Below are 15,645 nucleotides of genomic sequence, written 5' to 3' on the forward strand. Positions count from 1 at the left end.
AGCGCTATGCGGCCTTTCCGTGTAGCACTGGCACGAGCACAGGAACCTCCAATTCCATTAAAGGGGAGGCTACGTTGCAAGCTCTGCAGTGGGATGAGGGGCCTCCGCTATGCCTCTGGGGACGCAGGGTGCCCTGGCCGCAGCCCGGCACAAAAGTGGAGTGCTGGGCTGCACCATCGCGCCACAGACCCCACGAAATATACAACGAAAGGCCGGACCGGTAAGTCAGCTATGCAAAAAAAAATGGCGGCGCGCACCTCCCCTTTACTTTTCATCCCGTAAAGGGAGTGCGGCTTGGTTCGTGACCTGCGAGGCTAACGCTGACATTGCCTGTGACAGCCTCACGGGGTGCTACCCAATTTCTGCTGCGAGGCGAAAACGGGTTGCAGCGCACGGCTTTGACATCATCGTCGCCGGCGCAGTGGCCTGTGGCTACCGGTGGGAGCGGGTCACTGCCAGTTCTGCGCGTCTGCTAACCCCTGCACAATCTTGCGAGAGCCGCTAGCGCCTCCCCATCCCCGCCTCCACGGGCGAGAAATCGTTTGCGCCCCATTAGCTCCTCTGGGCCCGATGGGCGAATTTCTCCCCCATAAGCCTTATTGCCCTGGCCCTACCTCAGACTCATGGGCACCAAGAATGTTTGTGGCTACTCTGCAGCCTACAGACACCTCCTCACCCATCCCCATACACATCCTCCCCCCCCTCCCCCCCCCCACTTCATATGCACTGTATGAGACATATACAAATTCTGCCTTCCGAAGGAAGCTCCAGAAATCCCAGGTTATGTATAAGGGACAATGACCCCAGCATAACGCTTCCTTCTGACCTTTGAACTACTTGCTTGGATGTAAGGTGAATACTGACACGGAATGGTTGGGCAAATAGCCTTTTTCTATCTATTTCTATTTCTATGTATTTCTATTTCCATGTATTTCCTGAGGATTGGGCATTCCCTGGGCAAAAGCCAACAAAGTCGGCCCCATTAGATGTTAAAGATGACGAGAGTCTATGCTTAGATCTTATTACAGTCAATGCAAATGAAATAATTCTAGCTTTTTTTGTTTTAGGTGAAATGTGCCGGAATTTTATTGATTTGGCTCCTGCCTCTGAGAGAAGTGAGTAACAAAACAGAACAGAGAATTCTATATTAAGTGGCCTAACCTTTTGACTGAAACTAGAAATTAACTCGATTTAAAGATGCTTAATGTTTCACACATCTCTATACATTCAACACTCCCTTTGAACAATACTATGTATGCATCAATTAAAGCTTGAAGTACTTGAAACAAATAATGTCAGTGACAAAAAATTAGTACTGAGACCCTGAAATTACGCTGTGAGGTATTACCATACAAACATTTAACACCTTTGACTGAAATTGTTCTTTCTGCCTTTTTTGTGGAGGCAGTAACCTTTTATTTTATGAGTTAAGTACGAAAGCAATTTCAGTTGAATACATTAGTTCATACACTTGTATCCCACAGTTTAAGTTCAGAGCCAAAGAATCTCATTGAAATCTGCAAGAACATTCTGTTCTTTCCGTATTTTGTGTATAGAAATCAAAGATCATGGGGTTAGATTTTACACTTTTGTGCAGATCACCCAAAAATGGGTGTTATTTCCAGCATGGGCGGTAAAAAGGGTTTTCAGATCGCCGGCTTGTCGTCCATTCTCAAAGCCCCTAGTCTCCATTTTTGAAATTGGGTGTTACCGCGAGCGATATAAAATGGGCGTTAGCGTTAGATCTCTCTGATCTTCTGCTGTAAAGTATCGCCATCCTTAGCAACTGCATGGCAATGTTTGATTCCCACGATTCAGGAGGTCAAGGGTCATCATGACATACGCATAAGAGGAGACAGAGAGAGAGGGAGTTGAGAGGGAGTGAAGGCATGTGTGAGTGTGGTGTGGCTGCTTTGGGAGGAAGGAGGGAAAGTTTCGAGCTTTATAGCAAATTGGGAAAAAAAAATGAGCTGTTACCAGCCAGATATTTACTCGAATTTGGTGCCTATAATGGAGGGAGAGGAGGGGGTGACACAGCACGCTGTGGAGACTGACGCTGGCGAGAGCAGTGAGCTGGGAGAGGAGCACATTGAAGACCGCAAAAGAGCGAGGAGGTTTTCCAATGAGGCAAATGCCTCCCTCCTGCAGGAGGTCGAGTTACGCTGGGATGATTTGACCCAGGGAGGGCGTGGGAAGCCCACCCCAAAGGCCTACCAGAAGATATGGGCCGAGATAGCGGAGGTGGTCTCGCCGGCGACCAATGAGGTGCGTGAGGGCAACCAATGCTGCAAGCGATGGAACGACCTTGTTGGATCAGCAAGAGTAAGTATTACATTTATTTACATGTACTTATATATTTATATAATTTGATTTGTAAGAGTCATGAGTGACTATAATCAGATGTGAGGTCTTTCACTTTTACCGGAATGTTGTACTCAAAGCCTGCGTTCATGGTGTACGTCTTTAGGTAAAGAATGATAATTATCATAATAATCATGATTACATCTGTCGGTTATGTGTTGTATCAATCTCTATGACAGTATCTAGCAATGATAACACGCAATGATCTCATTCCATGTCCTGTTAACTTTTACAGAAGAAGCTAGTGATGATTAGGTCTGCGCAGAAGCGAACGGGTGGGGGGTCACCAGTCACCAGCGACATCATTGACATTGAGTAGCGGGTGCTCACACTCGTGGGGAGGCAAACACGGACGGCCACGTAAGCAGCTGTAGACCCTGAAGTGATGCCACGTGAGTAAAGTATACACCATTTCGTGATCTAAAGTCAATTGATGCCACACCCACTCATAGCCGAACAATAACATATGATAGATGGTTTCTAAAATTGTCCTATAAATAATGCTGGCCTAATGAAAATCATTGCAATGCACAATGTGTTGATAGCCATGAAATGTGATGTCTGTGATGATTTTGATAGCGGTGATGCTTTTGGCGTGTATATGCTGTGTGTAGCACTGGATTCACCTTGTGATCCTAGCACCCCCTCCTCCTCTAATAACCTCTTTTGTGTTTTGCAGCTCAGCCAGCAGCGCGGCCCCAAGCAAGACCACAGAGGCCAGAAGGTGGGGACGCAGGGCCAGACCCGGTGGTCGATCCTACATCTGGTGTTGAGGAGCTCCGATTCTTGCCCGTCAATCCGCTGGGTCTGTTCTCTATGGATGAGAGCGCTGACTTCGAGGAACCTGCATCGCCAGATTCCAGAAGGCATTCCACCCCAAGGCCATCTAGTGCTCCTCCGCCCATTCCCGCCTTCACTCTGGAGTAACTGGGCCCAAGCATCTCGCCACAGGGCACCCCATTTGTCCCCAGGATGGCACCGACCCCGCGGAGGTTTGATGGACGTGGCAGGTCTGGTTCACGAGCGCCAGATGAGAGCGGAGTGATGGTTAAGTTGTCCAGGGGAACTGTCGACATTGGTGATCAGATCCTCAATGCATTGGAGGGCACATCCTGACAGCTGGCCACCATCTCCGGCACCATGACTGAGTACGTTCCGCGGATGGCAGAGGCCCTGGAGGCGATAGCCAGGAACACTGCTGGCACAGGCCTCCCAGTGGTCCCGGAGCACGGCACTCCACTCCTTGGTTCCACACCAGCAGTGCTAACGACACATGAGAGGCAGGACCAAGACCCTGCTTCTGGATCTGAGAATGTTCCCACCTCGGCACATCCTGCTCCTGTCCCATGCAACCACCGCCTCTGCCTTCATCCGCCCCAATGAGGAGCTCTTCAGTCAGACGGCGTGGAGTGAGGAGGGGAAGGGGTAAAGGTGGGGAGAAGAAGGGGAGGGGAGAAGGAAAGTGAGGTGCATGTCCGCAGGTGATGGCTGTGTTATGTCTCCATCAGTGTATGCAATTTGTTGCTGGTCCAGTTAAGTTAATGGTGACCCCTAGGATGTTGATGGTCGGGGCCACCGTGCTGCTCTCAGGTAGCCGCTCGCCATTCCTTTTAAGGCACCAACCTGCCATTTATTTTCCCACACAGATCGGGGCCACCATGCTGCTCCCAGGCCGCCAATCGCCGCTCCTTTTGAGGCTCCGACCTGCCGCTGATGTTCCCACGCAGGTCGGGGAGCATCGGAGGCAGGTCGGGACCTTGGAAGGAGCGGCGGCCTGGGAGCAGCGTGGCGGCATACCACTGCAGGGTACAGCGCGAGCCAGTCTGAGAGAACGACGGCTGTGAAGAGGGTGACTGGATTGGACGTCATCGTAACCCAGGTCGGTGATTGGCGTGTGGGCAGGTACAGCAGGAGCGGCAAGGTTGGGGCGAAGGAGCGGCGAGAGATTGCAGAGCGATGTGATAGGGGCCCAGGAGAGGCGTGAGTTCGGGGCCCAGAAGAGGCGTGAGTTCGGGGGCAGCACGGGCCAGCCCACACTGCGATATGTGTGCACACTAGGTCCGTGCAGCAGAGCTGGTCTCCAGTCATCTTGGTTAACCCTGCCACTGGACCAAGACCAAGCTCTGTCAAGCCCGTATGGTGGCTGACCACCCCACTTTAAAAAATCCAAGCACAGGCATCTTCTACCCTTCAATATACAGTTTTCAGACCTGGAATATTAAGGCCTTCATTGAAACACCTGTGAAAGCTGCGAGGAGGATGCTATGAGGCTGCAGAGTGACTTGGATAGGTTAGGTGAGTGGGCAAATGCATGGCAGATGAAGTATAATGTGGATAAATGTGTGGTTATCCACTTTGGTGGTAAAAACAGAGAGACAGACTATTATCTGAATGGTGACAGATTAGGAAAAGGGGAGTTGCAACGAGACCTGGGTGTCATGGTACATCAGTCATTGAAGGTTGGCATGCAGGTACAGCAGGCGGTTAAGAAAGCAAATGGCATGTTGGCCTTCATAGTGAGGGGATTTGAGTACAGGGGCAGGGAGGTGTTACTACAGTTGTACAGGGCCTTGGTGAGGCCATACCTGGAGTATTGTGTACAGTTTTGGTCTCCTAACCTGAGGAAGGACATTCTTGCTATTGAAGGAATGCAGTGAAGGTTCACCAGACTGATTCCCGGGATGGCGGGACTGACATATCAAGAAAGACTGGGTCAACTGGGCTTGTATTCACTGGAGTTCAGAAGAATGAGAGGGGACCTCATAGAAACTTTTAAAATTCTGACAGGTTTAGACAGGTTATTTGCAGGAAGAATGTTCCCAATGTTGGGGAAATCCAGAACCAGGAGTCATAGTCTAAGGATAAGGGGTAAGCCATTTAGGACCGAGATGAGGAGAAACTTCTTCACCCAGAGAGTGATGAACCTGTGGAATTCTCTACCACATGAAGTTGTTGAGGCCAATTCACTAAATATATTCAAAAAGGAGTTAGATGAAGTCCTTACTACTAGGGGGATCAAGGGGTTCTGGCGAGAAAGCAGGAATGGGGTACTGAAGTTGCATGTTCAGCCATGAACTCATTGAATGGCGGTGCAGGCTCGAAGGGCCGAATGGCCTACTCCTGCACCTATTTTCTATGTTTCTAAATCACTGAACTCATTCCCTTTTTGGAGTGGATGCAAGTCATCCTCGATTCGAGGGACCGCCTAAGAAGATGCAATTTGTTGTGATGTATGGGGGGAGGGGGCCACCCTTCTGCTTTGCATTTGTGTTCTCTGTTGCTGGACATGTTGGCCATTTGATTGATGTCAATGATCAAAAAAGTGGGGTGGTGGTGGGATGTTTTTGTCCGTGATACTTATGATTTCAGACCAATGGTTCATAAGCTTGTTGCGCATTGTCTCAGATAGCTGGACCGTTACACACTGGTGATTCCTTAACATGAAAGGGTAAAATTAAACTTAACTTGAATCAGTTTAAACTTTAACTAGCACCAAGGTGATTCCCACCATTGATGTCTGAGCTGCACACACACAGCAGTGTGTCAGCTTTGTAAATTACAGTAAAGTTCTTTCAGGCCAATTGCTCATTTATGAGCTCCTGACATAAGAATCTTGCACCACGGGCCCTTTCCTGTGGTCTGGAGGGGGGCGTGGGCATGGTTGCATAGTCAGCCTGATTGTCTGGCCCGAGGTCAGCATCCAGCCCCTTGTCCTCCTCGTCCTCTCTCTCCTGAGGTGGATCATCAGTCCCTTCTGGCAATTGTTGTCCCCTCCTGATAGCCAGGTTGTGCAGCATGGAGCACATGACCACGAATTGAGCAACTTGCTCAGGGTTGTATTGTAGCTCCCCTGAGTGCTCCAGGCATCTAAAGTGCTGCTAAGCACAGTAATTGTTTCTGGACCACATTGCGTGTGTCTCTGTGGCTCTCGTTGTATCGCCTCTTGGCCTCGGTGTGGGTGTCACGCAGGGGGCTCATCAGCCAGGTGGCTAGGCCATATCAGTTGTCACCAAGCATCCAGCATTATCCTTGTGGCTGACTGTTAAACATGTCAGAGACAGCGCTCTCACGCAGGATGTGGGCCTCATCGAAGCTGCCTGGACATTTGGCATTCACTGCCATTATTATTTGGTTGTGGGCAACAACTAGTTGGACCTTCAGGGAGTGAAATCCTTTTCTGTTGAGAAAAAGCTCTGGGTCCTGAGAAGGTGCCCGCATGGCGATGTGAGTACACTGCATTGCTCCATGCACCTTGGGGAACTTAACAATGCAGCAGAATGCTCCAGCCCTGTCAGTCTGAGCCTCCATGGTCGTGGGGAAGCTGATGTAGTCCATCGTACGTGTGTACAGGGCCTCTGTGACCTGTCTAATGCAGCAATGTGTGGTATGTTGAGACACAGGGGAAATGTCGAGCGCACAGATCCGAAAGGAACCGGACGTGTAGAATGACAGTGCCGCGTTGACCTTGACCTCGACGGACAGTGATGTCCTGAAGGTGATGGCGGGCTGCAGATCTGCCCTGATGAGCTCGCATATTTCAGTGATCACCACTTTGTGGAAGCGCAGTCTCCGAAGGCAGGTGTTCTCGGACGCATCGAGGTAAGACCTCTTCTCCCTGTAAATGCGGGGTGTGTATGGTCTGGACCTCCTCCTCATTCTGGCATGTCTTAGATTGGGCACATAATGATGTGCATTAAACGTTGTGCCATTTGCACTCTGCAGCATCTGCGTATTAATCGATGCAGGCTGAGAAATGACTGGCCCCATTCCAATGAAAGTATAATACCGATTGATCAGAGGAAATAATTTCCACACTAAAAGGCACCTACAGTAAAACCCAATCGTCCAAAGTCTGAAAAGATGTCCGTTGAGATGGTCACTTCATCTGACAAGAACTCCAGAGTCAATCCAAACTCCCTTGAAGTTGAAGCAGCCTTTTCAATGAAGCGACCTCCGACTTGAAAACTGGTGTCCACATCTCTGTGATTAGTTCAGAACAGTTCCACTTTTTCAGAGCGGTGTTTTGGGTGAGCGATATTGTGGGCGAGATGTGTACGAGGTGGTAAAAGTGTCGCTGGGCAATATACTGGGCGTTAGTTTTGGCAAATTTAATCTTTACAACAAAAAAAGGTGGGCGGTCAGTATTATTGAATCTCGGCGTTAATTCCGTGCGGAAAGTAATGCTGGGCGATATTATGGGCGTTGGTTTCGTCCATTCTGATGATTCCGCCCAAAAAAAGTGGGCGGGTGGTATTATTTTTACCCGCCGTTACGTACATGGTGAAAGTTAGGCTCAGCGATAAGTGTCCGAAAAATGGGCGTCAGTTTCCATTTTGTGGCTAAATGGGCGATATCTGGGCGTTACACCTAATTTCAGCGGTAAAATGGACGTTAAGTGGGTGGTATTCATGCAAAAATAATGGAAAATCTAGCCCCATATCACTTATGATATAGATACTGCAGTCCACTAGGGAAACCATCTCTGGTTTTGATATACAATCTTTGGTGTGGTCATTTCAAGACTTTTATGAAATGAAGACTATGCAAAAAAAATGTCTACCTTCCCAAAGGTGAATTATTAAAAAAAAGACTCAAATGTCCATTAGCCTGCAATGATACTCCTGCTTTAGAAACATAGAAACATAGAAAATAGGTGCAGGAGTAGGTCATTCGGCCCGTCGAGCCTGCACCAACATTCAATAAGATCATGGCTGATCATTCATCTCAGTACCCCTTTCCTGCTTTCTCTCCATACCACTTGATCCCTTTAGTCATAAGGGCCATATCTAACTCCCTCTTGAATATATCCAATGAACTGGCATCAACAACTCTCTGCGGCAGGTAATTCCACAGGTTAACAACTCCCTGAGTGAAGAAGTTTCTCCTCATCTCAGTCCTAAATGGCCTACCCCTTATCCTAAGACTGTGTCCCCTGGTTCTGGACTTCCCCAACATCGGGAACATTCTTCCCGCATCTAACCTGTCCCATCCCGACAGAATCCTATACGTTTCTATGAGATCCCCTCTCATCCTTCTAAACTCCAGTGTATGAAGGCCCAGTTGATCCAGTCTCTCCTCATATGTCAGTCCAGCCATCCCGGGAATCATTCTGGTGAACTTTGCTGCACTCCCTCAATAGCAAGAATGTCCTTCCTCAGATTAGGAGACCAAAACTGAACACAATATTTCAGGTGAGGCCTCACCAAGGCCCTGTACAATTGCAGTAAGACTTCCCTGCTCCTATACTCAAATCCCCTAGCTATGAAGGCCAACATGCCATTTGCCTTCTTCACCGCCTGCTGTACCTGCATGCCAACCTTTTCTGCAACTTTAGCAGATGTCCACCAGAAGGGCTGCAAATTAGGCTGGGTCATGGCGTAACATGGGAGTTCCCAAATAGCCTTATGGGGGCAGAGTTTTCGCACACCCAAACATGACCTTTGCTGTAAGGGGTCAGGACCGGTGTGAGGAGTGGGGACCTCCTATGTTGATCTGTCCCACTTTCCTGGCCCTCAAAGGAAACTGCATAGGGTCACCAAAAATACGTCAAAAATCCATGGAGGTGCAACCCACCTTAAATATCCAAATGGGTTCATCTGAGATCCCACCAAAGTTCACAGGGTCAGGAGGAGATCCAATAATTAACATGGCAATAGTGGGTACATGCACAACTAGGGGTACATCTAGAGTAACCATTTAGGAGGGCATGAGGGGCCTGGTCCTGCCCTGGAAACATCTAAAAGATGCCTGGAGTGACCTTCTCTGCAAGTATATCTGGGTTCTGTCCTAATTTGTGGCCCTTCCTAGTAAAGCAACTTTGATACAAAAACTGGAAATAGTTTTACATAAGAACATAAGAATTAGGAACAGGAGTAGGCCATCTAGCCCCTCGAGCCTGCTCCGCCATTCAAAAAGATCATGGCTTAGTTCCTTAGCATAGAGGTTTCAGTCTTTTAGCATTGTAAATCATAGTGCAAAAGTTATGATAGTGGAAGTTATTCTTCTTGTTTCCTAACCTAGTGAAGTTATTCTTGTACTGAAGTGATTACACAAGTGCCTATTATTGAGGTCATTTTCATCCTGAGTGGATCATTTCTGATGAGTTGCAATCTCCATTAGCAATTTGAGACCACAAGGAAAGACACAAGCCAATAGGCAATAGAGATAAAGATGAAAATGCTGCAGTGTGAGTACCTAATATCAGTCTAATCTGTTTTGGTGCTGTTTAACACTTTCAGTACTAAAGTTTATATAGGCCTTCAAATTTCACATGATACCAGATTTGCAGCAATGAGTTGGGACCTTCACCCGCTGATACTCTGCGATAATTTGCCAGGTCAGCTTATTTAGATATCCATTAGGTAGCAAAAATGAAGGCGCACAGAGGCAACCTTGCGACACGGGCAGGAAATTGATTGGGCGGTGGGAGATCGCGAGAATAAAGTGTATGCACTCTGATTGGTGGGATGGGATGAGTGGTGTTTCCCAGGTCTGCACTGGGGCCTCAGCTTTTCACCATATTCTTCAATGATATAGAAGAAGGAATAGAGAGTTGTATATCCAGGTTTGCAGACAATACTAGGTCGGGAAGAAGTCCACAGCAAATAGTTCAGACAGGAGCAGAAAAGGTACAAAGGGACATGAACAGATTGTGAGTGGTCATCCAATTTTGGATCCAAGAAAGACAAAACGGAGTATTTTCTAAATGGTGAGAAACTAGAAATTGTAGACGTGCAAAGCGAGCAGGAGGGTCAGTTACCAGAGGACAGAGATTTATGGTAATTGACAAAAGAGCCAGAGGGATGACGAGGATAAATTTATTTACGCAACGATTTGTTATGATTTGGAATGCATTACCTGAAAGGGTGGTGAAAGCAGATTCAATAGTAACTTTCAAACTTGAAGGTGAAAAAGATTGCATCATTATGGAGAAAGAGCAGGGCAGTGGGACTAATTGGACAGCGCTTTCAAAGAGCCAGCAATGGCCTCGTTCTGGGCTGTATGATTCTATATTTTATTATTCTATGTGTGATTTTGTCCCAATTTGCAACACTGTCTTCCACTGGCGTATCCGGACCAGTCGGCCAAAGAAGCGAGAAGGACATAGTAAAATACCACAAAAGAAGAGCGCCCACCTTCAGTCGGAATAACCTCCAAATCCTCCTCAAACAGATTCAGCAAAGGAAGGAGAGGCCGGTGGTTCTTCGTGGAAGGAAGCCGCAAAACAACGTATCCCGTGCCATGTAGAGGGAGCTAGCAGAACTGCAGAGCATTACTGCAAACGGATTAGTGGCTTGACCAGTGTAGACAACGTGGCACGCTGGCAATGTGGCATCCTAGGCACCAGCATTCCCTTCACTCTATAAAATGAAGAGCTACAATTAAATCTCTTCACACTTCACTCTGAGTAAAAGGGTACACTAACCTGGGATCTTACAGTATCGTCAAGATTTCCTTGGGATTTCTCCTGTAACTATTGGCAGAAGTTTGGTGGAAACCCCTTTTACGTGTATAAATAGGCTTTCCAATGAGCTTCTGCTGAAGTTGAGGTGGAGCAGGAAATCTCAGAGGAAATTCCCATCACATTTGCCGCCATCTCCCATAAAATATTTGTGTGCAACACTTTAAAATCCCTTCAAGCACTTTAACAGGTGGCACCGGATCTCTTATATTAGCTATCCAATGCTACCTGGGAGGTGGCCTTCAAATGATGGCCTTCATCTACTTCACATAATCCTAGTGCAGGGAAAATTTGTGCACGATGTTCGCGAGAGGCAGGACTCCGGGGTGGGGAGTGGGAGTGGGGGTCAGGGTGCATCCGCAACCTGAAAGAAGTCAGACCCTACGAAACCAAACTAAGAAACTTTGGGGAGGTACGAAGTAAATGGTGCCAAGTAAGTGGGTCACGTTAGCATGCTTGTGAAATAGCACAGAAGCTTCCACACTCTTCTCCCTTTTTCATCCCAATAGATTTATGCTGATCCATTCTTTGTTTGTTCCCTCGTTTTCTACACATCGATCACAGCAATTGGGGCAGAGGATGAAGAAGAAGTGAAAGGTGACGGGAATGAAAAGGAGGAAGTGCAAGAGCGAGGGGGCGTGGTTCTCATTGAGTGTGATGATGATAAGGAGGAGGATGTGAAGATCCAGACCATTAAGGACCGAGATTGTGACCCACGTGCCTTTATCACAACCTTCGCGAACTTTCCCACTGCATCTCTTGATTTTTCACTCTCACATGTTATCGCAAATATTTTCACCCAGGAGGAATTAAACAGTGTTAGTAAGGAGGCTTCACACAGCACAAAGAAACCAGAGGTTGTGCCACCTTCCCAGATAAGTAGGTCATGGGACCCACAATTCATAGATAATCAGCTAAAAAAAAGATACTCAAAGAACATTTACATACAGAGTCTGAGGTCAGTCTCCAAGACAATTGACAGGTGTGACTCTAGAGTACACAGCTCTGATTTGCAGGCAACATCAGGGAAGCTTTTGCTTCTTGGAAACATCAATGGAACATCTAGAGCAGACCCCTACCTAAGAAGCCTCCCAGGACGAGTCAGTGCCTTGTCCTCCACGGAAGCACAGACTGCAGTTCTAGTAATATGGTTAGTGGCTTCCAGGGACCCTGGGTCTGGGATGCAGACTGCTGTCTCTCAGTACTTTCAGGATCTGATCATAGAAGTTTACAGCATGGAAAGAGACCATTTCGGCCCATCGTGTCCGTGCCGGCCATCAAGAGGCTATCCAGCTTAATCCCACTTTCCAGCTCTAGGTTCATAGCCCTGCAGGTTACGGCACTTCAAGTGCACATCCAAGTACTTTTTAAATGTGGTGAGGGTTTCTGTCTCTGCCACTCTTTCAGGCAGTGAGTTCCAGACCCCCACAGCCCTCTGTGTGAAGAAATTTCCCCTCAAATCCCCTCTAAACCATCTACCAATTACTTTAAATTTATGCCCCCTGTTTGTTGACCCCTCTGCTAAGGAAAATAGGCCCTTTCTATCCATTCTATCTAGGCCCCTCATAATTTAATACACCTCAATAAGGTTTCCCATCAGCCTCCTCTGTTCCAAGGAAAACAAACTCAGCCTATCCAATCTGTCCTCATAGCTAAGATTCTCCACCAGCCAGCTATAGGTCAATAGGGACACAGATCCAGTACTCAGTAAAATAGTGATGGTTGTAATAGACCTATCTCAGCCTTTACAGCAGATGCCAGGCACCCACCTCCATAATAACAACACATAGAGGTATCCCATTGGGAATCCCATATTTGGTTTTCTAATACTCTCCCTGTGTTTGGGGACAAATTACCCCGGTGATTTCACACTCCCACAAGGAAGTAGAAGTAGGTCCAACACGGTCCAGGCTCAAAGCATAAAAACTGCAGCAATTAGCACTCAACCTTCCAGTGGTCTTGAAGCGCAAAGGCTCCTCACTTCTACCAGATCCCGGCAACAGGTGTGCTTTATATTTCTTGTTCTAAATTATTTGTAGTGAAATTCAGGACACCAGATTCACTGGCCTTCATTTGCATTTATTTAAATCAGGCGCATGGATCACAGGATCCAGGCAGATCGCAGGAAGGGTTAAATCACAGTCACGAATTTGGGGTATAGGTCTCATTTATCAGACGGAAATCCAGCAGAAACGGTTTCTGCCCCAATTAGCCTTCCTGTTAGGCCCTGGAGTTGCTGAAAACACTGTGGAATTCTGAGATCATATTGTTAAATATATTTAGTATAGAACGGGTGAAGTCTTCTCAGAAAATTAATTAAATTGACAAGATTTGTAAAGTATTGATTTCATTAAAAATGAGCTGCAATAAAGTTGTGGCAGCTTAGAGTAGTCAATATTGTATGTTTGTAGATTGTAATGGACTATATACTCAGGGCAACTGAAAATTAATTGTACAGGAAATTCTCAATGCTTCAAACTTGACTGATGAATGTTAATCAGTTCTCTAATTGTTATAGCTATTTATTTCATGACTATGACTTCAACAATAATGTATAGATAAATGAAAGCGAGCAAATGCAATTAGTTGTCAGGGCAGCCTGCTTCACAAATACAATGGTTTCAGACCATATTCAGTTGCTCCGTGTCTGTATTATTTTGTTTCTATATATATATATATATGTATGCTAAAAGTTTAACATGTTGTATATGGGTTGTGCAGTCAGAGCTGGCAGTTGCATGAAAAGGAGGAATAATAAGGGGCAGGAGCGTGCAATTAGATCAGGTAGGCTGATCGGTGACTGGACTGCTTTTGTGCTGTAACCTTCGCTGATTTTTTTGTCTACCACCTTTCTGGCATAATGAGCAATTCCACAGCAGCTGCCAATGTGCTGCCCACACACTTATCAAATGGGTAGCTTGAAGCACCAGCACTTTTATCTTTTTTACTACTGAATGGCAATACCAACATGACACAACTGCCCTATTTAACTCCACTCCTGCGTTTCCAAAAGGAGAGGGATAATTGATGGCAGCCATGTGTCCAACAGTCCAACATTCTTTTGCAATGCCACCACCAATTGATCCACCTTACTTCTGAACTCTGACTCATCGGGGCTACCTCCTCAAGCTTAGTACTTGCCTCCTTATTAACTTGTAGCTGTGATGTTGCCTGTAACGGTGGGTATAAAGGATGTATGGTGCTGTGAGGTGCCGTCTTGTCCGTGGCTATTGGCAGTGCAGTGAGGCTGCAGTGTTGCAGACCCGACATTTAACAAGTAAAAGAAAAATTACGGGTAGAAATTGCTCCTTGTTGCACTTGTTTCCAGTCTAAAAACAGAGAGAAAAAGGACCAATTTCAGCTGCAACGTCCCGCTCCCAATTTGCGCCTGCATTGTTGGTGCCGCTATATTGGTAAAGACAGTGTTACAAGCATCCCGGGTGGCTACCTAAAGGGGAGGGGAATCCTCGTTTGAGCATCCCATTGAAAGTCAAGGGGAGGTGGTTAGTCTTTCTCTGGTTGGAGATAGTCATTGCCTGGCACTTGTGTTGCAAGAATGTTGCTTGCCACTTATCAGCCCAAGCCTGAATGGTTTCCAGGTCTTGCTGCATGTGGGCACAGACTGCTTCCTTATCTGAGGAGTTGCGAATGGAACTGAACACTGTGCAATCATCAGCGAACATCCCACTTCTGACCTTATGATGGATGGAAGGTTACTGATGAAGCAGCTGAAGATAGTTGGGCCTAGGACACTGCCCTGAGGAACTTCTGCAGTGATGTCCTGGGACAGAGAAGATTGGCCTCCAACAACCACAGCCATCTTCTTTTGTGCTAGATATGACTCCAACCAATGGAGAATTTTCTCTCTGATTCCCATTGACTTCAATTTTACTAGGGCTCCTTGATGCCACACTCGGTCAAATGCTGCCTTGATGTCAAAGGCAGTTGCTCTCACCTCACCTCTGGAATTCAGCTATTTTGTCCATGTTTGGACCAAGACTGTCATGAGGTCTGGAGCCGAGTGGTCCCGGCGGATATGTGTCAAAGGCAGGGCGGATTGAGGACCTGCACACTATGAAGGCATCATGGCTTTTGCCAAGATATCGGGCACAAGCCTGCATTATTCACTGCCTGTGGACACACTCCATTCAAGGAGTGGAACCCTTCCTATTATGAAACATGGCTGGGTTGTGATCGGGAAAAAGCCAGGCAAAGTGTGAGCAGTCAATGAAACCTTGCACCTGGAGAAATCCAGCGATGCGGGGAAATCCGAGAGCTCTCTCCTCCTGATCAGCAGCCTCTATGGGGAAAGGGGTTATATTGCTCCCTCCTGGTAAACAGGGCATCGGTCACCTGTTTGTTGGCTGTATGGACAGCAAACTGACTGATGTTGCTGATGTCACCTGTTGCAGCCTGAATGAGCCTATGGCGCAGAAGTTGGGAGCCACCTTTAGCTTCTCAGCAACAGGCAGAGCTGTGTGTGCTTGGTGATTGGCTCCAATTCCTGCTGGAACAGGTGACAGGTTAGTGACTGTCAGCCTGCTGAAGCACAGCCTCCTCATACACTGCTCCTCTGATAGGTCGAGGTACGACATCCTGTTTGGGAAGGCTCACGCGTTGTAACGCCTCCTTGGTTCTTGCATCCTTCGCCGTCAGGTTTGACCTTCCGCGGGCCTTGGCTGCTGCTCTTGCCTCGATGATAATTTCAGCAACAATCCAATTGTTTCTGGCCCTCCTGCAGCCAGTGGAGTCAAACTGCAGCTGCAGCCCGAAATCAACAGTCCAACTGCTCTGTGCTCTGAACTAAAAACAGAAATTTCTGA

General features: G+C 47.3%; 1 protein-coding gene across 1 annotated transcript in view; it reads left to right on the forward strand.

Annotated features, from left to right (window-relative positions):
- gsg1l (gsg1-like) overlaps positions 1-15,645 on the forward strand; it is a 275,343-nt gene that overhangs the window by 96,449 nt on the left and 163,249 nt on the right. Inside the window, exon 2 of the mRNA XM_070856777.1 lies at positions 1,068-1,115. Within this exon, the coding sequence (XP_070712878.1) occupies positions 1,068-1,115 (48 nt within the window). The remainder of the gene's footprint in view (positions 1-1,067; positions 1,116-15,645) is intronic.

The sequence above is a fragment of the Pristiophorus japonicus genome, chromosome 15, assembly GCF_044704955.1.
Source record: "Pristiophorus japonicus isolate sPriJap1 chromosome 15, sPriJap1.hap1, whole genome shotgun sequence".
Lineage (NCBI taxonomy): Eukaryota > Metazoa > Chordata > Chondrichthyes > Pristiophoridae > Pristiophorus > Pristiophorus japonicus.